Source organism: Hyla sarda, chromosome 6, assembly GCF_029499605.1.
Source record: "Hyla sarda isolate aHylSar1 chromosome 6, aHylSar1.hap1, whole genome shotgun sequence".
NCBI lineage: Eukaryota > Metazoa > Chordata > Amphibia > Anura > Hylidae > Hyla > Hyla sarda.
Window position 1 is genome coordinate 85,397,606 of NC_079194.1, and position 25,267 is coordinate 85,422,872.

Consider the following 25,267-nt stretch of genomic DNA (forward strand, 5'->3'; position numbering starts at 1 on the left):
AGTTGCAAGTATATGTCTCCACTAATGGCACTAAGTCACGTTTAGTTCAGTAGGTCTGTCACGTCCTCAGACCTAACAATGTTTTGCGGTTCCTGTTCTTTGCAAACTAGACTTGTTTTCGGTCAGCCACAGTTCCTATTTAATTTTGCTTGCAGGTGGAGACTACGAGGTAAGTCTGTTGATAGGCGAGTGTTTTCTATTAAGATGTCCCTGTAGAGTGGTTATGGTTCATGTTGGACTTATAGGGAGCTGTGTGTTTAGCCGTTCAGTTGGTAAGAACTGCTTGTTTTATGCTACTAGCAATGTCACATGCATCAGACATCGAGGATACTGGCTCTGTTCTGGACAAGACCACCAAAACCTCTGAACACAGCAGTATCCCTTCCTTGAGTAGTTGGGCCATACCGAAATTGACGGCTGAACTTGTGCTGTTTCCAGCAACAGCCCGCAAAGCAGAACTCTATCGCTTATTGGTTTCTGATCAGGCTGATCCTAGTGACCAGGCGGGTACGACCTCTGGGGAAGTAGCGATGCAAACTCAGTTGCACACACTCGTAAACTCTGTCCACTAGGTTGGAGACTTTAGAAAATTGTAGTGCTACTGCTCCGGTTACGGTTTCCCCCGCCTGCTCAACCAGGTTTCAGTTGGATTGGACTCAATGCGGTCATATCCAATATCGCACTGGCCAACTTCATACTGGCAAATTTAAATAAAGGCATACTTGATGGTAGAGATGTTAGAGTCTCTACTCATTGCCACTCACGATGTAACTGAAAACGAGACAATAGCATGTGGGGAGGTGTCTGTAATTCTTGAGGCTAAAGAAGTTAGACTAAATCGGAAATTGTCTTTAGCAGAGTTTAGCATGGCCTTTGCCATTTACAGAGATATCTGCTCAGTGAAACTGGAAAGATGAGGAGTTAGATATGTATTTATACAAGGTGACAGAGCTTTCGCACAAATACGGTGGACAAGTGTTCTTCGACTAACATAATGCCTTCTCGGCGAAGGCTGCCGCTGCCTTGGCACAATTAAATTTCACTATGATTTTGGCTTTAATTGATACAGAAATTTTCTGCAATCATTTTGCAGGACTCAAAGCCCCAGTGTGCGCTCGTTGCACACACTACTGACTGGTGCAGCAGTGTAAATAATGCATCTGACGAGGCACTCGCTGGAACATCCACATCCATCCAAATCAGAAGACTTCAGGTCTGATGGACAAGTTAGGTAGACCTATTAAATATCTGGGAAAGTCTCAGATCAGCAATAACTACAACTATGCAGTGTGCAACTACAATCACTGTACATTGTTACATGTTTGTGCAGCATGTTTCAGAGAGTTTCTGCTCAATGGCTTCCAGTCAGGTTTTCACACTGGTTTTGTGACACTACCGGGTGCTACACTTGAGTGATAATCTGAGGTCTGCTTTGAAAGATCCTGTAGTTGTTGATGGGTTGATCAGTAGTGAAATTGATAAGGGTTTTATTACTGGACCTTTTGACGTGTGGAGGGTGAATCCTGTCGGGCTTATCACTGGAAAATTTTGTAATAAAAAGAGATTAATTTATGATTTGTCCGCCCCTTACTCATCTTCCACGCCCAGTCTTAACTCTCTCATTCCAGCAGAAGAGTTCGCTCTTAAATACGCCTCTATAGATGAAGCCATAGTGGTGATCTTGAGCATGGGGGGGAGGAACTTTGCTGTCTAAGGCCGATATCTCTGACGCTTTCAAGCTCCTTCCCATCATGCCGGATCTATGGAAGTCAGATGAATGGAAGAATAGTCGGCACTACGGCTTTGTTCCCTTTGTTCCCGGTGCACGTGGGAGACAATACAAAGAATGAAGGATGTCCCGTCACACGGTAAGTAGCTTTCACTGTTTTATTGAAACTTTCAGCTTAGCGTGGAGTCGCAACGCGTTCAGATACGCTAAGCTGAAAGTCGCAATAAAACAGTGAAAGCTACTTACCATGTGCCAGATCTATGGAGGTGGCACTGGTTAAAATGGCGTAACAAGTGTTATCTTGCAGTCAAACTAACATTCGGGTCCTGTAGCAGCCCTTGGTTGTTTGACAAATTTGTACAAGCTTTACATTGGTTACTAGAACACAGATTCGACTGTACCCATGTCATTCACTACCTGGATGACTTTTTGTTAATAGAACGGGGTGAAAAACATCCTAGAGATCTGGATTTTTTACTCGCTACGTTTGATCAATTAGCATTTCCAGTTTCCAGCAAGAAGGTGGAGGTCCCAGCAAATCCCTTACATTTTTAGGAATAGTTTTGGACACACAGGCAATGAAAGCTAGGCTTCCTGCAGACAAGTTTGCACATATCAAGCATACCATCCGCAATGTGTTATTATCCTCACGAGTCACTAAGGTTGAGTTACAGCCTGTTCTAAGTATGCTAAACTTCGCAATGAGAGTTATACCCCAAGGCAGGTCTTGGCTTCAGTACCCAACCAGAACAATGTGGTTCTGTTGGACAGGCATGTGATGGCTGATCTTCTCATGTGGGATTCGTTTTTGTCAGACTGGAATGAGAGATCTTTCTTTGTTCCATGTGTTGATAATCAGTCCCCTTTCATTTTTTAGGAAGCTTAATCTACCATTGGTTTTGCAGCTATTTGGGAGAATAGATGGTTAGCCGATGCCTGGCCTGCAGAAGTTGATCAACTGTCAGGTTTTAGTACTCACTCCGCACTATTTGAGCTATATCCAATTGTGGCGGCAGCTAGCGTGTGGGGACACTTGTGGCACAAAAAGACGGTTATGTTTGTGTCTGACAAGGCAGCCACAGTTGATATTCTATTGAAAGGCAGATCCAAATCCTCAGTAATTATGTAATTAGCCAGGAAGTTGGTATGGCTATCATTATGTCACAATTTCCATTTTACATGTTTACATGTGCCAAAACACTGCGGCTGATGCATTATAAAGATGTAACTTCTTGCTCTTTTTCCAGGTGGCACCAGAGGCCGAACTGGGAGGGTTTCCAGTTCCTTATTTCCAAGCATTAATCCTGGACTAAGAGCACACTTATCAGTAGCCAAACAACTTATCTGAAGATCTTTATCCGTTAACACACAAAAATTATATAATACAGCCTGGAATATTTACACAAAGTTTTGCAGTAGATAGGAAACAAGATAACCCACACACTATTTCCTTCCTGCTTGCTTTCATCGGGTTTTGCCACTATTCGCTGCATTTGGCTCACAATACCATTAAAATATATCTTTCAGGCATCCAACATCATCTCACGTTGTCATGTCCAGACAGGGCTTAGTGGTTTGCCTCACATGCTATCAAAGCAGCTTTAAACAGTGTTCAAAAGTGTGAGGTCTGTAAGCCCCCTAGCCGCCAGCCTCTGTTGGGAGATCTGTTTAGGAGTCTAGCGGACATTTTAGATAAGTCTCCTTTTGGTTATGAGGATAGCTTAACGTTAAAGGCTGCATTATATTTAAGTTATTATGGTTTCCTAAGGCCTGGGGAATTCATGTGTAGGTCAAACAAAGATTCATGGTTAAAGTTACATCAGCTTTCTTGGGATTCAGATCATTATCATTGAAATTGTACAGTAGCACGACCTTGCCTGGTCAGTCAATAATTATCCGGTACTTTCCCACTTCCCATAAGTGGTGTCTAGGTTTTGCATGTAGTGTCTTCCGCCCGTCAAGGATCCAATCGTGACAGCCCTATATCATTGTTTAGAGGTCTAGCACTGACTACCACATTGTTCGTAAAATTTGTACGTGCTCTCGTTAACCTGTTGGAGACAGAGGGCATCCCCGAGACCTGTATGCCCTTCGCCCACTCCCGTGGCTAATAGCGCGTGGCACTGATCGTGGTGCCACACGATATTAACCCTTTACACGCGGCATTCAAAGTTGAACGCTGCAACTAAAGTGAAAGTAAACGAATGCTGGTTAGCTCAGGGGCTGTTCTGGATTGCCGCGGCGAAATCGCGGCATCCCGAACAGCTGTAGGACAGCAGGAGGGTCCCATACCTTCCTCCTCGCTGTCCGATCGCCGAATGACTGCTCAGTGCCTGAGATCCAGGCATGAGCAGTCAAGCGGCAGAATCATTGATCAATGGTTTTCTATGAGAAACAATTGATCAATGTAAAAGATCAGTGTGTGCAGTGTTATAGGTCCCTATGGGAGCTATAACATTGCAAAAAGAAAGTGAAAAAAAGTTAAGAAAGATCATTTAACCCCTTCCCTAATAAAAGTTTGAATCACACCCCTTTTCTCATTTAAAAAAAACAAAAAAAAACTGTGTAAATAAAAATAAACATATGTGATATCGCCGCGTGCGGAAATGTCCGAATAATAAAAAGATATTGTTAATTAACTACTTGGGGACGAAGGGTGTATCCATACGCCCTCCGTATTTCCGATCATGGTTTTCCATGTTATATCCTGCACACAATACCTTAAAAGGTGTATTCAATTTTTTCCAACAATCTCTTTAAGCCTAAAATACCAAATTACGTTATTAGGTCATGTGCATTTAGTACCTCTGTGCGGTGCTGTTCCCCATTTTCCTGCCCCATACAAGAAGAGATTTGATTTAATATAAGCGCAAACCTTTCTGGAGGTATTGTGCAGCCAAAGGAGCACAGCTACACTAGCAGTGGCTGAGCAGATTACACGGTGGGAGGAATTTACAAGACATCAGAGCTTACATGGTCTCAGAGGGGAAATCCACCCACTGCAGCATAGCCAAACTGCCCATAGAAACCATGTGACCTATGATATTGTATCAGGGGCAATACTAAAACAAATGCCTTGCACCACAGAACTTCTGGTATGGATCCTGTGTATGAAAACAGGAAAAAGTGATGCACAAAAAGGTAATAAATGCGTATTACACACTAAAATTACTTGGCATCATGGTCCAAGAAATGAAGCAAAAAAATAAAAATGGAATTCCCCTTTAACTAAAGGGGTTCACCGGCCAAAGAGCAGCACCTGCATTCTACGCAGGCCTGCGCCTTCAGTCTCGGAAAGCTCTTTGCTTCCGGGACTGGAGACTTGACACCACGCCCCCTTGTGACATCACATCCCCTCCATTCATGTCTATGGGAGGATGCGTGACGGCTGTGACATAGACATGAAAGGAGGGGGTGTGGTGTCACAAGGGGGCATGGAGTCACGTCTCCAGTCCCGGAAGCAAAGAGCTTTCCGAGACCAGAGGCACAGCCCCATGTAGAATGTAGGTGCTGCTCTTTGGCCGGATAACCCCTTTAAGAGAACCGAATGAGTCAATTAAGAACTAGTCCACAGCTGGTGTGGTGCTGGTCTGACGCATACTACAACACTGCTGGTGTACAGACTTTCCTCATTGTTTTATCCAAGTACAAACATGAAATATAGAAAACTAACTAGATGAACATAGTAATTTCAGAGCTAAAGGAGGCTATAATACATGTTCGAGAGCAACTATTGGTTCAATTGTTTCCCCATAAAACCTGGATACAAAATGCTGTTATAGATCTCACTACAGAAAAATGCCTCTTTCTCCATGCAGACCCTCCTCCCAACCCCCGCAATGATCACTCACATCTAAGTTCCTACTAAGATCCATCTCAAAGGGGTATTCCAGATACAAATTATTTAGTAAAATTGTGCTGGATCGCAATAAATGTCACACACCAATGAATGAATATCTCACCTCAGTCAGTGACTGGTTGAGAGGGCCTCACTGATGAGATGTCGTACCGGGAGAGCACTGAAGCAAAGAGAGTGAGCTCGGAGTGTATGCATTTGTTTTTATTGTGGCCCCAGCACAACATGAAAAAATACCCGTTTATAAAACAAAGCTAACCATAGAAAGCCAGATATCACAGACAACTGCTTGCCTTCAGAGACTCTGCTGAGCCTTTCCTTCTTGGATACAATCCTTTTCTTACCTGTAGGATTTCATTCCACATTCCCATTGAAATGTACATAATGGTGTAAATAATAACAACGTGCCCTTTATTATTGTAGGAAGTGCTCTTTCATATACATCTCACAGACAAATAAATTAGACTAAATGTGGACACCTTGTCTTGAGGAGCAGAAGTGGAGGCATGCTCTGGTGTGTCCAGACTTTCCGACTTTACAAGGGGAGCGTTTTTTGTGGCACTGGAGCTGAACTCATTTCCTTGGCCCTATACAAAAGAAGAGACGGAAACCCAGTAAGACTCTAGCATGACACATACTATACAGCTTACTGAACCAAACAAGATTCTTACAGTACTGAAGCTGTCTACTATATGTCCTGCCTTATGCCCAGATACATGCAAGCCTGGCAGAGTTTGCAGGGGTTTTCAACGGGATAATGGGAATAAGCTGCTGCTGCTAAACACCTCGGACAGCAGTTTATTTCCTGAAGACACAAAGACTCGATGTTAAAACCAATACTTGCCACTAGGGAGAGTCAGGATACCACAATACACATTGGATATTTCACCAGTCCCAACAAAACTTATGGGTTTGGCCATATATGGGGAGATTTATCAAAATCTGTCCAGAGGAAAAGTTGCTGAGTTGCCCATAGCAACCAGATTTCTTCTTTCATTTTTGAAAAGGCATCTGAAAAAAAAAAATGAAAGAAGCGATCTGATTGGTTGCTATGGGCAACTCAGCAACATTTCCTCTGGACCGGTTTTGATAAACCTCCCCCATTAGGTTTTGAATTTGTAGTAATAAGAGAGGGTAGACCCAAGTGTTGTGGTGATCACATGGATGATAAAAAAATATCTGTATTAAGACCATCTGGAAGTAACCTACTTTTCCATAGTCTTACAGTCAATGACCACCAAAAATTTTTAATAATTTTTTATTTTTTACAATTTTTATGTGCATTTTCAGCACTTTGTCACAGCTTCTCAATCCATATACAGGCTTTAACATTTGACAATGTGCCCATAATTTAATCTCCACTCAGCTGTCAGACACGTCACCTAACACCTCAGCACCAATAAGGAGAGCACTGCAAAGAATTGAGGTATCAGCATGTGATTATAAAGAAAAGTGAAGCTAAAGATTTGCAGTGTTTTTCAATGAGAAGGTATTTATTGACTGTAGAGTTTATTTTAGAAAACTGAAGAAAAAAAAAAAGAGGGAATTTTTCGATTTTGCTCCTTTTCTCATTTCTCCCTCCTCCCTTCTACTCGTCTCCTCTCCCTGCATTGTCTGCATTTCCACCAGCCCAAACTTACACTATATTATTGCTATCATTATTGCATTATTTTCAAAACTGAAAATAAATGTCATCTTTTACTCTGTCTAGGATGTGATTTATACACATTGTTGTATAAATCACATAATTTGCACTTAGTTGCACTTTCTGCCATTTTAAAACTACAATGGAAGATTGAATATTTTTTTATTAAAAAAAGCAAAAAAAAAGCCCTCATACTGCTGTTAACAGCAAAAACATTTTTTTTTCAATTAATTTGCTTTTAAGTAATTGTATCCACCCACAGAATGATAAGAGATTTTATAATGCAAACATAGTAAAACAAAAAACTATCATTTCAGTATTGCCATCATACAATGTATTGATCTCAGGAGGCACCAATGACAAAATAAAATTACTGCATCCTCTGTTTGTAGCTATTCCAAAATTAAGTAAACTGTACATTTAGTGACCCTTTTAGTATGTGTATACACACACTGTGCACCTAGAGGTAGACTTGACAGTAACATAAGGAATACAAGGTCAGAAGAAGAAGAGACCATTCACTACTAAGAGGCTGCAAAGAGAACAGAGAAGACCACTTTAGGATGGCAGCATTAAGACACTTATCACTTGCTGTATATACTGTTATCCCGGCCCCAGAATCAGAACCTGCTCTCATCCTGCCAGTATTCGGCAGGCACTTGTAGGATTAAACTCTACTTAGAAGTCTAGATTAAGTCACTCGGGCCCTTAATAAATCTCTTGCTGCCTTTGTGGACATGCCAGGCTTGCCTCGGGACCAATCTTGTGTGGGCGGCTCATCAGGATTATTTTATGATCCATCTGGAACACTACAGCTAAATAAGCAGCTCCCATTACGGGCCCAAGGCTTAATTACTAGAAGTGAGTGTGCAGGGATGTGACAGATGAGAGCGCAGCGAGGCATAAGGTGGAAGCCATAAGGTCAGCAGAGTCACCACAGGTAAAGCCGGGAGGTAAGAAATATATAATAACCAGAATAATCCCATCAAATGCCTGGCTACATAGCTAAAAGTGTAACCAATAGGAAGAGGGAGATTGTGATCCCACTGTATGGACCACATCTGGAATACTGTGTTCTTTCTGGAGACCTCCCATAAAAAATATATTAAAAGGGATTGTCTGAGCGAAACAAAAATTAGCTCCATGGCTGAAAGTGGCGCATAAACAATAAACAAGCTATACTCACCCCCTTCAGTCCCCTGCAGCACTGACACCCCGGTCATCTGCTGATCTACTCTAATGTGTTTGGTCCTGACCCCCCCCCCCGGACAACTCCATTCAGCCGATCAGTGACTAAGGTGGGACACCACTGAGAATGATAGGCTAGCACCATATCTGACAATAACAGGTGGGGAAGCTTTATCAAAACCCGTGCAAAGGAAAAGTTGCCCAGTTGCCCATAGAAACCAATCAGTTTGCTTCTTTCATTCTGCAGAGGTCTTGTTAAAAATGAAAGAAGCGAGTTGATTGATTGCTATGGGCAACTTTTACTCTACACATTTTGATAAATTTCCCCAACTGGCCCTGAATTAGGCTGCATTCACACCTCGTTTTCACTGTATGGGTGCCGGATCCGGCTGGGGAAGGGGAAAACCGGTTGCTCCAGTACCCCAGCCAGACCAGTGCTGAAATCCATTTACTTTACTGAGCCGACCGGAGTCAAACGTCAAAATATAGGTTTACCCTTCCCCAGACGAATTTGGCACCCGTAACTTAAAAACGAGGTGTGAATGCAGCCTAAGTCCTGTAATGCTGAGACTTGTAGTTTAGGAATAGTTTGAGGTATAGTGTTTGGATAACTTTTTTTTGCAGCAGTGTTGCCTTCAGCTGTGTGCCTACAGCTTTTGCAAAACTACAACTCCCAGCATTTCCCAGATATCCTCAGACTGTTCAGGAATGCTTGGAGTTGTAGTTTTGCAACAGCTGGAGGCACATGTTTGGTGAAACTGTGTTACAGTAGTGTTGCTGCAAGCGGTGTTCCTTCTGCCGCCTTGCCAATCAGCCATTTCATGTCCATGACCCCTGGACATGCTCAGGCTGTTTTGGGACTCATCAGTGTCCCAGGAGGTATGGGAACCCCTAGTTGTGGGATTTTCAAAGGCAGTTTTATTTAATAAAATATATCTGACAGTGCCCATTTAAACTTGGAGCTGATTCCATTCAACTTTATGTCTAAGGAAAGAATGGTCAGAAACCGGGCACCACAAATATTTACAGTAGCTATGCAGACTGGCATACTGCTGTATATTTAGGGAAGGCAGTCGGGAACGATTTGAAGAATTTAATTTGTATATTTTTCTTGGAGAAAAAGTGGGAAAGATATAATCCCAATTGCAGCTGTTTAACCACTTAGATGCCGGGGACAATGACAATCAATTAATCTAAAGGTCATTTTACCCTAACCTATCTCTGAATGTGTAAAAGCGCCAGTCACAAAAATAATGAAAGCAATTTCTTTCAATATCTTCCTTTACTTTAGATCAGCTGTTCCATCCCTCTTTAACCCCTTAAGGACTCAGCCCATTTGGACCTTAAGGACTAAGACAATTTTTACGTTTTTTCCTCCTCGAAAATAACTTTTATATTTTCATCCACAGACTAGTATGAGGGCTTGTTTTTTGTGCGACCAGTTGTCCGTTGTAATGCCATCACTCACTTTACCATAAAATGTATGGCACAACCAAAAAAATACTATTTGTGTGGGGAAATTAAAAAGAAAACCGCAATTTTGCAAATTTTGGAAGGTTTTGTTTTCACGCCGTACAATTTATGGTAAAAATGACATGTGTTATTTATTCTCTGGGTCAATACGATTAAAATGATACCCGTGATAACATACTTTTCTATTACTGTTGCACTTAAAAAAAAAAATCGCAAACTTTTTAACCAAATTAGTACATTTAAAATCCCCCTATTTTGAAGACCTATAACTTTTTCATTTTTCATTTAAGCGGTGCTAGGAGGGCTCATTTTTTGCGCAGTGATCTGTACTTTTTATTAATACCATATTTGCTCATGCAAAACTTTTATTACATTTTTAATTTTTTTGGGAATAAAATGTTATAAAAAAAAGCAGCTATTTTGGACTTTTTTTTTTTACGTTCTCGATGTTCACCGTACGGGATAATTTACATTTTATTTTAATAGTTCGGATATTTACGCACACGGCGATACCAAATATATATATATAAAATAATTATTATTATTTTTATTTTTTATTTTTTACACTTTTTGGGGGTAAAATAGGGAAAATGGGACAATTTACGTTTTTATTGGGGGAGGGGGTTTTTCACATTTTTTTTACTTTATTTTTTTACTTTTATTTTTACACTCTTATAGTCCCCATAGGGAACTATTTATAGCAACCATTCGATTGCTAATGCTGTTCAGTGCTATGTATAGGACACAGCACTGATCAGCATTATCGGTCATCTTCTGCTCTGGTCTGCGGGAAGGCAGATCAGAGCAGAAGACGCCGGGAAGGCAGCGGAGCCAGGTGAGGGGACCTCAGTCTGCCGTGCAGGATGATCGGCAGCGCTGCGGGCGATCCGATCATCCTGTTAAGTGACCGCGATGCTGCAGATGCTGTGATCTGTATTGATCATGGCATCTGAGGGGGTACTGGCGGACATCCGGGGGATCGCGGGTGTCCGCCATTACCGGCGGGTCCCTGGCTGTGATCCACAGCCGGGACCTGCTGCGCATGATGCCGGCATCGCTCCGATGCCCGCAGTTATGATCAGGACATAAATGTACGTCCTGGTGAGTTAAGTACCACATCACCAGGACGTACATTTACGTCCTGCATCGTTAAGGGGTTAACCTCACAATCACCTGTCTGGCCATGGCACAACCGACTATAGCGGGAGCCGTACCCCAATACTTAGTCTATAGCAGGACACACAGATTGTTAGGCCTCAACCATTTTCCTGGTGATCACTTCCATCTTTGGCTAGGAAGTAACCCTTGTGTACTCTGCATGAATGCAACAGGACTGATTTTTAGGAAAATGCAGAATATCCTGCAGACTGACAAACAGTACAGCAAGATTATCCTGTTTATTTTTATCATTTATTTCTATGTTAAGGATTTTTTAAATTCATCTTTATAATAATCAGATAATTTTTCCTGTACAGCATGTCAAATTCTATATTTATAAAAAAAAATAAAAACCCATCACCTTTTCATAATCATTCTTGGCCTTACTGAGCATCTCCAGTATGTCTATCGTTCCAGCACTGCAGCCATTTGTACCATTGAGGCTCTTCCGATTCTTCATCCTTGACAATTCCTGTTTTACCACTCTGATAACATGAAAAAAAGTCAGAACATTAATAAAATACCCCTTAAGAAGTCAAGTATTAAAGTAAAAATTAAAGAGTATCTGGTTATATTTTAGATCTTTTACAATTGTGTTCACCTTTACGGACGCATTGTAGATTACTGGGTGGACTGACTAAAAAAAAACTTTCTATTGCAAGTGAGTGCCTCTGAGCCGCTGTCAAGAAGGGTTGGAGTTAATAATTGGGGTCACAATGCTGAAGCTTAGTGGGGGGTGTAAAAACAGCAGTTTTGAGTCAATAATACAGAAATCAGGGATGAGAATAAAATCTGTTGTCTCACACTGTTCAATTTCCCAGGTTCTGCCTGCAGGTGCATGGAGCTTCCATATTGGAGTTTCCTTGGACCTTCTCAGCTATGGCGTCCAATCAGGCGAACACTAGAGCTGTCAATCATAGTTGTCAGGAGGGGTGGGGAAGCTCAATACAGAGAGCGCTCAGAGCAATAAAGGAGAAGAACCTGCCTCCTGTACACACTCCGTGGCAGCGGCCTGGAGATCAGAACTTACAGAAGACTGAGATACCAGTAACTGTTTAGGGCTTTCAAAAGTGTAGGCCCAGATTTATCAAACTGTGTGAGAGAAAAAGTAGAGTGATTTCCCCACAGTAACCAATCACAGCTCAGCTAACAAGCTCTGCTAAAGTGAAACCTGAGCTGCGATTGGCGGTTGTGAGGAAATCACTCTATTTTTCTCTCACAAAGTTTGTTAAATCTGGGCCTAGTTGGCTCAAGACTGCTAAGAATCTCTCTTTAAGGGTAAAGTCACACGTAACAGATCTGCAGCGAATTTTACGCTGCAGATCCGCCAGTGACCCGACACATAGTGTGCCTCCAGCTGTTGACATCCCACCACCACCTCGCCCCTGGCCTGCTCGCAGTGGCAGTCCACCGCATCCAGCGGTCACACGGGCCTGTGAGTCGCTGCACACATGCGAAGTGTACTTAAACATCGTGGCTGCTCCACGATGTCTGAGTACACTGCAGTGCATTCGGTGATTTGCAGGTCCCTGTATGGCTGCTCTTAGCGTTGGACTGCTGCTGCGAGCAGGCCAAGGGGCAGGGGGTGGCAACAGCTGCAGGCACACTATGGGTCGGGTCACCGGCATATCCGCAGTGTAAAATATGCTGCAGATCTGTTACTTGTGACCCTACTCTAAGGGTATGTTCACACTGCGGAATTCCCGCGGAATTCCGCGAGTGAAATTCTGCATAGTGAATGTTAGCATCTGTGTGAATAGGTCTTTAGCGAGACCCGTTCACACTGCGGAATTTCAGCGGCGGACAATTTCGGCACTGAAGTTCTTCCGCGCAAAGAAAGAAAGTCCGCGAGTCAGTGGTGATGGCGCAGTGCCGTGCGGTCCTACCGTCACTGCCGGCTGCCAGGCCAAATCTCTGCTTGCTGAATTCCGCGAGCGGAGATTCAGCTACAAATCCGTAGTGTGAACATACCCTTAGGGTGTATTCACATACAGTATCCAGTGCATATTTAAAGGAGCAGAATTTGAAGCTGCAGATTTTATGCTGTGTTAAATCATTTACTTTACACTGAAATCTGCATAAAATCTGCAGCTTCATATAAAATATATGCACCCTTAATGGTTTATACAGCATTTGCTGGTGCAGTGGGAATATAGAACAAAAAAAAAAAAGAGAAAGAAAACAAAACAAAAAAACCTTATTTAGCCCTGGTCGTCTCTGTCCAGGCCCCAATATTCTTTCTTCTTCCTGCTTCCGAAACATGTATGTGGAGAAAAAGCCAATCACAGGCAGCTGCAGTGTCCCATCAATGCACCGAGCGCTTTTCTCAGAAGCATGAAGAAGAGAGTAGATTGGATGATTAGAAGAGTTAAATGGGAGATGTGGAGGAACAGTGGGGACTGGGGCTTAGATAAGTAAATTAGCCCCCCCCCCCCCCCCAGTACTATAACTATACGTAGTAAATGCTGGGTGACCTCCTTTAATAAGCTTGTGTCATGTAGCATCATGTGCCATAACAAGAGATGAACTGGCTTCAGGATCACAACTTCACAAGTAAAAAAGAATTTGTGAATATGGAGGGTGGCAACGTGTGGGCATGGACAAGAAATAAACAATATATACACTACACTATTAATTATTATTGTATTTTTAAGCACATTTTGGACAGTCTAACAAAACTGATGTCCAAATCTTAACCAGGCTGACCTAAATATAGACATTACTAACCCCAACTGACCCTTCCAACCAAGTTACTGCTTCACTAGCCTTCAATGCCACAGTGTAAAAATGTAGCACTGACAATACATTACTGAACTCAGTCATATCCCTCCTGTAATCCTCTTTAATAAAAGCCCTATTAATCAACAAAACAAGCTTTGTATGTGCGGAGTGGCAGCCGAGCTGCTCTGTCATGTCTGAAGTCCTGTGCAGCCCACAGCAATGCCACAGGATGCCATCCAAACGATTCCCGAATGTGTCACTCATTCAAGTCACCATTTCTGCAGGTCCCAAAACTGTCTACCAAGGTTGTAAAGTCGACTTAAGATGGACGACGCAATATTTCCATATTACAGAGTCTAATTCTCCACTTGGAAGAGTGGAACTAATTAAATACAGGAGAGCAACAAAAAGCTTCAATTACCAAATAAATGACAAAGCAAGCTGGTTACTTGTTATTTCAATGGATGCATAATTGGATGTCCTATACCTCTAAACAAGTGTAAATTCAGAGGGCGTATGGTAGTCTGACACCTGACAGGATGTTTAAGAAGTTCACTATTGGGGGAATTTATTGTGAGCATTTGGGGGGGGGGGGGGGGGGTGTTAAGAAGCTCTGCGCATATGTACCCCAGTGAGCAGCAGGCAAATGTAGCTTTATGAAGAGACATGCAAAACATAATACATTTTGCCCAGCAACTAGGAAGATTCCCACACTTGTGCAACAGGTTTCGGGTTGCACAAAAATCGCTGCACGGTTTTCACTGTTTACCAGGTGTCCATTTAAAGGGGTACTCCGGTGAAAAACTTAAATCAACTGGTGCCAGAAAGTTAAACAGTTTTGTAAATTACTTTTATTACAAAAATCTTAATCCTTCCTGTACTTATTAGCTGCTGAATACTACAGCGGAAATTCTTTTCTTTTTGAAACACAGAGCGGTCTGCTGACATCATGAGCACAGTGCTCTCTGCTGACATCTATGTCCATTTTAGGAACTGTCCAGAACAGCATATGCTTGCTATGGGGATTTACTTTTACTCTGGACAGTTCGTAAAATGGACAGAGAGGTCAGCAGAGAGCACTGTGCTCGTGATGTCAGCAGACAGCTCTGTGTTTCAAACGGAAAAGAATTTCCACTGTAGTATTCAGCAGCTAATAAGTACAGGAAGGATTAAGATTTTTTAATAGAAGTAATTTACAAATCTGTTTAACTTTCTGACACCAGTTGATTTAAAAAAAAAAAAAAAAAAAAGTTTTTCACCGGAGTACCCCTTTAACAATTAAAGAGGCACTGTCATTGTTAAAAACTTTTCATTTATTGCAGGACTCCTAATATGACATTTCACAATATACACCTGTTAAAAAATGTTTACATTTTCACCTGAAATTCAAGCTCAAAATAGCTGCCACTAGAGGTCGCCTGTCTTTTAGCCAGACAGACTAGTCTAGATTTTACAGCATACTGGATACCGGCCGTAAAGCATACCGGTATCCATTATAGGAGATTTTTATTGAGTGTATGCAAAAATACAGATAAAGGATGTGTGGACATGCTGCGAGCTGTAGTTTTACAACAGCTGGAGGCAACACTGCTCTAACACAGTTATTTACAAACATTGCAGCTTCAGTTGTTACTAAACTACAACTCCCAGCATGCTGAAATAGTCAAAGCTTTATAGGACTCCTGAATGACAAAGAAGTTGATCAGACATTCAGGAGTCTGTGAAAGATGAATGACACACATAGTGACGGCTATGCTGATTAGCATCCAGCTTTACTAGGAGAAGATAAAACAGATAGAACATGTATTCATAAAAATGCTGTACTTTTATCTTAAAAATCCTTGCACTAATTTTATAAAGATCTATTCTTATATTTATACATTTTATCCTGTTATGAATTCACCATAATGTCTTCTGATTACTGCAGGCAAGCTCCAAGTATCTTCCTCTGACACATGACAGCATAAAACCAGAGAGGAAAGGGTTACAGAGTAGAGAGTACTGATTGGCTGACTGCACAGGCTTGCTCCTGTGAGGGAGACAGACAGACACGCCCCCTCCAGCCTGCACAATGAAAAAGTAACTCACCAGCAGATAAATGCTTATATCTCTGGATATATAGGTCCGAGACACATAAAAATGATGTGCACATGATCAGGATTGGGTCCTGAGTAACATATCACTTTTTTTTGCACTATGACAGGTACGCTTTAAATCCGCATGTGTTACATGTGAATTTAGCCACAGATGTACCTTATAGTAAAGAATAAAAATAACTTATTTAAAAAAGTGCAAATGTCTAAAATCAGCTCCAGATTTTTCTGCGTAATTTTGATAAGAGTGCTGCTCACTTTCAGAGGTTGTGGTTAAGTCGCAGGTACAACTCTAGTGACCGCTTAGAATGGTTGGATGGAGGTTGTTTTCCTCCTTGCCCCCTAATGTTTGTAGAATCAGTAAGCTTGGATTCATATCACGATTTGATGGAATGCTGCACGTATACATTGGAAACCTGTCAAAATGGAATGACAATGTATATGAGTACATACTGGTATGGGCTCAATCAATTTTATTGGCCCCACTGTCACCTAGTGACTACATCAGCTTGGTAATTTCCAGAACGTGTACATGTATATATGGGCATGTAGGGGGGAGATTTATCAAAACCTGTGCAGAGGAAAACTTGCTCAGTTGCCCACAGCAACCAATCAGCTCGCTTTTTTCATTTTTAGGAAGGCCTGTGAAAAATGAAAGACGCGATCGATTGGTTGCAATGGGCAACTTTTTCACTGGACAGGTTTTAATAAATCTCCCCCATAGAGTAGTAACACTGCAACCAGCTGAGTTCACATTGCTGTTGTGCTCTTTTTTATTTTGTGCCAGACCATGAATGAGTTGGAACTCAACGGACACTTCCAGGTGTCTCAAAGGGTCCCATTGACTTTGAATAGGGTCCGTCAGGTTTCCGCCCTGGGTCCGTTGTTTCACAGTTGAGTGGAGGAAAAAATTAGGACATCCAGGATTTTTTTATCTCTTCTCCCCCATGGCTCTCAATGCCGATATGAACCTACCCTTACCAGTATGAATTAGTTAATACCTAAAAAGAGTGTTTGGTAGGTACTAACTAATGGTGTGTGCGTACATTAATATATACACACGCACATACACCCCCAACTGAATTAGAAGGCAGCCTACACATATTCAAATTTCAAAGGTCATACAAATCTATTACAAATAACTACAGAAACCATTGACAAATATCCTATTAGTGGAAGCAATCTTGAATGAATTATACATTTAGGACATTCCGTTTAGCTGGCAAGCTCTGCATCCTGGGCAGCTGGCAAATTCTGTACAGATTTTATGCTTTCCAAATCTTAAATGTTAGGACCAGATTCCTCTGTAAGAACCAAACACCAATTTTTGCAAACGTTCTGCAGACAAAGTGAAACATAACTATAATAAAATTGTTTAAAAAAAAAGCAAAAAAAACTAAAAAAATATAAAAAAATTAACGCATCAGTGTCATTTAAATGAACTTTTGACAAGTCGCAAATCTCAATCTATTTCAAACACAATTTCTTGTGATTTAATAACATAGGATTGACACCTCAACTGCAATGTTGTTACTTTTTGTACCCATCTACCTGTGCAGTTGTTTCTGTCTGGAGACTGTATTCTCATTTTATTGTTTTTTTTTTATATGTCTAGGCTGGGTTCACACTACGTTTTGTACTTACGGTTCCTGTATACGGCTGGGAGGATGGGTGGGCGGGGCTTAACTGCAGCGCCCGCACTCAGCCGTCTAGGGGAACCGTATTTAATGCATGTCTATGAGCCGACCGGAGTGAACCGCAGCCTCCGGTCGGCTGCATTTTCGGCCGTATGCAGTTTCCCTACCGTAGGCAAAAACGCGGTCGACCACGTTTTTGCCTGCGGTCGGGAAACCGCATACGGCCGAAAACGCAGCCGACCGGAGGCTGCGGTTCACTCCGGTCTGCTCAGACATGCATTAAATACGGTTTCCCTATACGGCTGAGTGCGGGCGCCGCGATTAAGCCCCCGCCCCCCCTCCTCCCAGCCGTATATGGGAACCGTAGTTACAAATCGTAGTGTGAACCCATGTGTTCTTTCAATAAACTTTGATTGTGTTAAGCAATTATTGTGTGGTCTGATGGTGTTGATCGGTGTCATTCCTATCAATTTATAATACCACAGGTTCCATTCTGGGCTTTTCTAGCATTTCACTCCTGTGTAGAGAACCAAAGTAGCCATGTTAAACAGCTACTTCTACACAAGAACAATTAAAAATCCCTAAAGCTTTGTAAACACTACTTTGCAAAGCAGTCTGTGAATCCTATCGGCTATTTTGTGGCCTTGCTATGAATCAGCTTCTGGAAATGGATCAGTTTATTGAAGGAACAGATTTGTATCTGCTGTGCCATGTGTGCAATCTAAATTATATATCACTGGGTACAAATAATTCATCAGGCAGATTATTTCTTCCACTTCAGATAAGGAAGAGGGGACAAAGTTAATTGGCGAGAGCTGTAAAAAAAAAAAAAAAAGAGACAAATCTGTTGTGCATCATCCATCATGTAGAAGCGAGCGGGCCCTCACAGGCCAAAGTATGTACCATAGAGCAGAAATTACCCTTCCAGATGATCAAAGTCTTGTGGAATGAGGTCCACAATTACCAGGATTAATAGAGGATCTGGTGATGTGTACAGTAACTGCACCCACCGACTTCAAGGACACTGCTCCATTGCTGAACCCATTATAGTTAATACAACCTCTACTGATACCTTTGGTGTCATTTAAAGGGAAAGTGAATTACTTTTACCAAAAGGTCCCAATCTCTTAAGAGGAAGTGGGATGCTGATCCTGGCCCCTAGACAGAAGACAAGTGGTTAACTGTCCAGTCTTACACTCTTAGATTATCAGGGTACATACAATAGGTTGTCACAACTGTTTCTTTTATAGGATATATAATATAGGTTATATATAGGTTATACAAGACAGGGTGTACAAGACACCATCCTACATCCTGAACATAAAGCTAACACACAGCCGGGGACACGTCCGTAATGGCAGACATCAGCGATCGCCCTGATGTCCACCAGTAACCCTTCAGATGCTGTGATCAATAACGATCACAGAATCTGAATTATTATCAGGGCTTGGGCAGACTCATGCGAATAAGGCCTTCCGCCAATGATTGCTGCTTTTTGGTCACATGAACTCCCAGAAAAAATTTTAAAAAAGGGATCAAAAAGTCACATATATGCGAAAGTGGTTCTAATAAAAACTACAGATCACATAGCAAAATAAAATACGGAATATATGGAAAAATAAGAACGCTATAGGGGTCAGAATAGGGATATTTTAGACATGCTAATATTGTTAAATGTTTAACTTTTTTAATTAATTTTTTTTTTTTTTAAATAGCAAATGCCAAGATGGTATCCTTTTAATCGTATTGACCCACAGAATAAAGAGAACATGTCTATTTTACTATAAAGTGTACAGCTTAAAAAGCAAACCCTTTAAAAATTTGCTAAATGCAGTTTTTAATTAAATTTTCCCACAAAATATTTATTTTTAGGGATATAATAGGGTTATTTTTTAGGGATCCTGCGTATTTTGTGATCATGCAAGAAAATGTATTGCTCAGTATTGGATTAGATCTGCACCGCCAACTGTTGCTGAGCTTAATTCATGGGTAACACATGTTATGCAACTGGAGAAGGTTATTTATGAAAAATGTAAAGCTATGTTCAACTCTTTGGTGTGGGGTCCATGGAACCCGTATTTTTAATACCTCTAGACCTTCACCTTCTTTTGCTAATATTCTTACTCAACTGTCAGGCATTTTAATGCACTTGACATGTATGTTATGCTGGAACACCTACTCCTTAAGGGATTCACCATCCACACATGAGCACAAGACAATGTCAATTTGCCGGTGTTTTAACCTCGTTTTTTCCTCTTCGATTTAAAAAAATCATAACTCTTATATTTTCATCCACAGACTAGTATGAGGGCTTGTTTTTTGCGTGACCAGTTGTCCGTTGTAATGCCATCACTCACTTTACCATAAAATGTATGGCGCAACCAAAAAAATACTATTTGTGTGGGGAAATTAAAAAGAAAACCGCAATTTTGCAAATTTTGGAATGTTTTGTTTTCACGCCGTACAATTTACGGGAAAAATGACGTGTTCTTTATTCTTTGGGTCAATACGATTAAAATTATACCCATGATAACATACTTTTCTATTACTGTTGCGCTTAAAAAAAAATAAAAAAATCGCAAACTGTTTAACCAAATACGTTTAAGTACGTTTAAATTCCCCCTATTTTGAAGACCTATAACTTTTTCATTTTTCTGTATAAGCGGCAGTATGAGGGCTCATTTTTTGCACCATGATCTGTACTTTTTATTGATACCATATTTGCTGATATAAAACTTTTAATACTTTTTAAATTAATTTTTTTGGAATAAAATGTTATAAAAAAAAGCAGCTATTTTGGATCACTAACATTTTATTTTAATAGTTGGGATATTTACGCACGCGGCGCTACCAAACATGTGTATGTGTATGTGTGTGTATGTATGTATGTATGTATGTATGTATGTATGTATGTATGTGTATGTATGTGTATGTATGTGTATGTATGTGTATGTATGTGTATGTATGTGTATGTGTATGTGTATATATATATATATATATATATATATATATATATATATATATATATATATATATATATATATATATATATATAAATCTAGTAAATTTGAGTAGCCGTACTAGTCCAGTGATGCAGATGCAAATCATAAAATGTTGCAGTATCTTGTAATACCTTTTTTATTGGACTAACAGCATTTTGTAGAGACAAGCTTTCGGGATTCCTCCCTTTATCAAGTCCAAAGCAAATCTAAGCTCACAAGTAGAAGACACAGGTTACATCTCACAAATATGCAGGGGTTAAGACAATAGATGTGGAGAATTCACACTAAGATGGGCCATAAATTGTCCTGTTATGGGAACATAGACAAAACATAACAGGACAATTTATGTCCCATAGGGGACTGTTTATAGCAATCATTCGATTGCTAATACTGTTCAGTGCTATACATAGGACATAGCACTGATCAGTATAATCGGTCATCTTCTGTTCTAGTCTGCTCGATCGCAGACCAGAAGACCCGTGGAAGGCAGCGGAGGCAGGCGAGGGGACCTCCGGCTGCCATGCTGGATGATCGGATCGCCGCTGCAGCTCTGCGGGCGATCCGATCATCCATTTAAAGTACCGTACTGCCGCAGATGCCGTGATCTGTATTGATCACGGCATCTGAGGGGTTAATGGCAGACATCCACGCGATTGCGGATGTACGCCATTAGGGGCGGGTCCCTGGCTGCTATAAGGAGCCGGGACCTGCCGCGCATGACGCGTGCATTGCTCCGATGCTCAAGGTTATGCATAGGACGTAAATGTATGTACTGGTGCGTTAAGTACCAGCTCACCAGGACATACATTTACGTCCTGCGTCATTAAGGGGTTAAATATATTAATGCTTGGAAGTGGCTTAATATTATTCTTTTACCTTTTTCTGTATAGGGGGGGGGGGGGAGCGTTGTTTATTGGATGTTCTTTAATGGCACTAGAGCTTGGAAAGAAAACTTTGACATCAGCTAAGAGAGAGGTTTCATTTGTTTTATACCCATATAGGCTATCTTACCATATCTGTAGCTCTGAGCAAGATTTAGAGCTGACATATTCCTTTTAAATGAGTTATCCCTGCATCACCATGCTATTAGTAGTGATGGTGCAAGTAAGTGTTGACCTGTTTACTTAAAAGGAGATAATTCTGCAGTACATTGCACCACCGCCACTAATAGTACGTCAACGGAATGCACACACATTTCCCTGCTGTAACCCTACAATTGCAGCAGACTAAAGGTGCTCATACACGTTAAAGCATAACATAGTGACAGAAACACTGAACAGAACAATACATTACTTACATCGTTCTGTAAAACTGCTCTCTCAACCATCAACCTACCTCTATCTAATGTGTATGGCCATGTTTAGTAGTCAACTCTATTATACCGCCAAACGTGGTAGGTCTTGCTATGCATAAGCATGCAGCCTTGTCCCATTGCAGGCTCACAGCAAGGGAAGGCAAGCTAGTAGAAACATAAGAGATAAAAATTACTCAAACAGTGTCATTTTACCTATTAAAGTAATTCAGGGTGGGTTTTAGATGACAGTGTGCCTTTAAAAATCCACCTGAAATGTAATGTGGACTCAGAGAGATGTACTACCATTTCTGTTTTGTTTTTCTCTATTGAGTCCACCTTGCAATTTCTATCCCCCTCTTTTGTTTTTAATTGGTCAACACTCTGCCCTCCTCCTTAGTTCAGGCCTATTTAAATTGGCAGGAAACTGCAAAGGGCCCCGTTTTTTCTGGCAGTCTCCCAGTAAGTGTGTTTTTGTCACCTATTCACACTGCTGCTGTGTGGCGGCTACTGATGCCATGGTGCCGTGTCTGTGGGGTGGTGCGGTCCAGGATCTGGTTGGGCAGCATTGGGGCCGCTTTGCCAGTGGTCGTTCCCCCTGTAGGCACTGGTGTTGCGGTGGTGGCGATCGCCACTCAATGCAGCGCCATTTTATGCTAGAGATATTAGGGACCTGCTACTTACATGTGGCCATGACATAGCTAGCAGGCTTTCACTTCATGATCATTAAGTATATTAATGACCTGCTCGTTTTATAAAAGTTGCTGACAAGCCTAGGATCACTCTGCATGTTGTAAATGTGTGACCATGTCTGTTGCGTTTTTTTTCTCTGATGAGTCCACACCTGAAATGTAAAATTGCTCATTACTACCCTAGAAGTTAAAGGGAGACTTATAGCGGGTTCACCTGCTCTAAACCCAATACACAGGGTTATAGTGCAGGATAAAATGGATTACAATGAGGCAGGGATGTGGAATTCCTATCGCCCGATGCCCAGAACTGCATGTCCCAAGCATCGGGCGATAGGAATTCCACATCCCTGCCTCAGGTGAATTTTTCAAGCAGGGCCAGACCTGAAAGCCCCCGACAAGCACGGCGGCGCCCAGGCAGGGTGTATGTAGCGGGCTCCAGACTCATGCCCGCTCCATACTCTGCAGCCCAAAGCTGTTTTCAGTAGCTGGGGGGCCACTGCTAATAGCCGCAGCTGACTATTAACCCTTCAGATCGCCGCTGTAAAAGCTGACAGCGGCGTCTAAAGGAACATGTGAATGCTCCCTAGTGGGCTAGTGGGGCGATCCACTATAGAGGTAGCCGGAGGGCTTACCTCTACTTCCCTGGTGTCCGTGGCTCTGTCATTGATAGAGCCTGGCTGGACTAGGCTCTATCAATGGATCGCAGAGCGCACCGATCAATGGAGTTCAATAGAACTCTATTGATCTGTATGAGGAATCTAAGGGACTAAAAGTGTAAAAAAAAAAAAAAATGTTTTAATAAAAGTTTAGAAGACACATTAACCCCTTCCATCACCCCCTTTTCCTGTATAAAAACAAAAACATGTAACCATAATAAAAATAAACATATTTGATATCGCTGCGTGCGTAATTGTTTGAACTATTAAAATATAACATCATGTATCATGGTAAATGACGTAAATGTAAAAAAAATATACCAAACCACAGAACTGCAATTTGTTTTAATATCCCAGAAAAAAGGGAAAAAGCGATTAAAAAGTCAGATCAATACCAAAAAACAGATTATGGTACAAAAAAACAGAATATGGAGCAAAAATTAGCCCTCATACAGCCTGGTATGCGAGAAAAAAAAAATACTACAGGGGTCAGAAAATCGAAATAAAAAAATATTTGAAAAAGTTCAACATTTTTAAAAAATTTGTAAAACACTTTAAAAAAATTTTTTTAAAATAATATATAAAAAAAATATTGGTGAAGTGAAATTGAAATAGTAAATTATCTTTTACTATTTCAATTTCACTTAACCAATATTTTTTTTTATTTGTTTCAGAGCACATTACGGAAAAATTAAAAAGGTATCATTATAGTAGGTAGTGATGGCTATTATAGGGTGAGGAGTAAAAAACGAGTCTGTAAAAGCGAAAACTGGCCCGGACAAGTGGATTGTCATGAGGGACAAGTAGATTTTGCTCCATTAGTTCCGTGGACAAGTAGTTTTTTTATTAAATTTCCACACCCCTGGATGAGGTATCACTTACCAAGATGAGCGGTTCAGTTCTAGAAATGCCCGTCATATTTGCCTCCATTGCTAATATGTAAGTAGCTGGCTTTGTGCAATAGATGCGGGATCCAACATGCAGATGCTAATACAACAGGTTCTCCAGAACCAGATAAGTGATGTAAAACTGTAAAATGTGCACTGGTTCAAAAATGGGTCAGAGAGTATAATAAAACCTCAAACATGACTGTTCTCAGGAGATATTCGCAGTGTGATGCCTAAGTGTGATGTACAGAAGTTGCAAAACCTGGGTACTATCGCCCTCACTAAACCTTTGCTATAAAATGCCTCTTAAAGATATAATTTTTTAATACTTGTTCGTGTTATTTTTACATAAAGCTCTCACATCTAGCTGTAATACTTCCTTATGATAAAATACCTCACAGTAAAATATTTTTGAACAAAGGTTCAGATCCAGGTTTAGGCTAAAAGACACTTACTGGTTTCTGCAATATTACAATGAAGAAACGAGACAGAAACCTGTAGATCGGCTCCGTTCAGCAGCTATTAACAAGTCACTTGCACAAGACCACCATGTCTCGGGAGACTCAACAATCGTACTCACTGGGTCATCAGCTGTGCAATCCTCTGGCAGTCATTCATGTCATAAAACCAGATACTGTAAATGGACACTGAAAAAGATAGAGACACATAAAAACATAAGATAAGCATGGCTATCATCCCCTAATGTATCTTTTCAACCACACGAGATAACTGCAAACCACCCAGAGGCCGCAAATTCCTCAACTCAAGAACACACGATAAGTTACACAAACAAGGTACAATGGTTTGGAATTTGTTTAACCCCTCAACTACACTGAATGTAAACGTACATCCTGGTGTCCTGGTACTTAACACACCAGGACGTACGTACATTTACGTCCTGTACATGACCGTGAGCACCGGAGTGGTGCTCGTGTCACGCACGGCAGGTTCAGGCTGGTGTCATTAATTGAAAGTTTTATAAATGCAAATGTTGTATCAATAAAAAGTACAGATCACGGTGCAAAAAATTTGCTCTCATACCACTGCTTATACGGAAAAATGAAAAAGTTATAGGTCGTGAAATTGGAGGGATTTTAAACGCACTAATTTGGTTAAAAAGTTTGAGATTTTTTTTTTTTTTTTTTTAAGTGGTACACTAATAGAAAAGTATGTAATCATGGGTAGCATTTTAATCGTATTGACCCACATAAGAAAGAAAACATGTAATTTTTACCGTAA

At 41.0% G+C, this 25,267-nt stretch overlaps 1 protein-coding gene and 1 long non-coding RNA gene across 4 annotated transcripts in view; one reads left to right on the forward strand and one right to left on the reverse strand.

Annotated features, from left to right (window-relative positions):
• LOC130275843 (uncharacterized) overlaps nt 1–7,231 on the forward strand; it is a 43,949-nt gene extending 36,718 nt beyond the window's left edge. The window contains exon 5 of the long non-coding RNA XR_008844921.1: nt 6,952–7,231. This is a non-coding gene — a long non-coding RNA (uncharacterized LOC130275843). The remainder of the gene's footprint in view (nt 1–6,951) is intronic.
• DCP1A (decapping mRNA 1A) overlaps nt 1–25,267 on the reverse strand; it is an 88,321-nt gene that overhangs the window by 27,372 nt on the left and 35,682 nt on the right. For all 3 annotated transcript variants that reach the window (XM_056524355.1, XM_056524354.1, XM_056524356.1), the window contains 3 exons: nt 24,609–24,675; nt 11,411–11,534; nt 6,065–6,172 (listed from right to left, as the gene is read on the reverse strand). In XM_056524355.1, the coding sequence (XP_056380330.1) occupies nt 6,065–6,172; nt 11,411–11,534; nt 24,609–24,675 (299 nt within the window). The remainder of the gene's footprint in view (nt 1–6,064; nt 6,173–11,410; nt 11,535–24,608; nt 24,676–25,267) is intronic.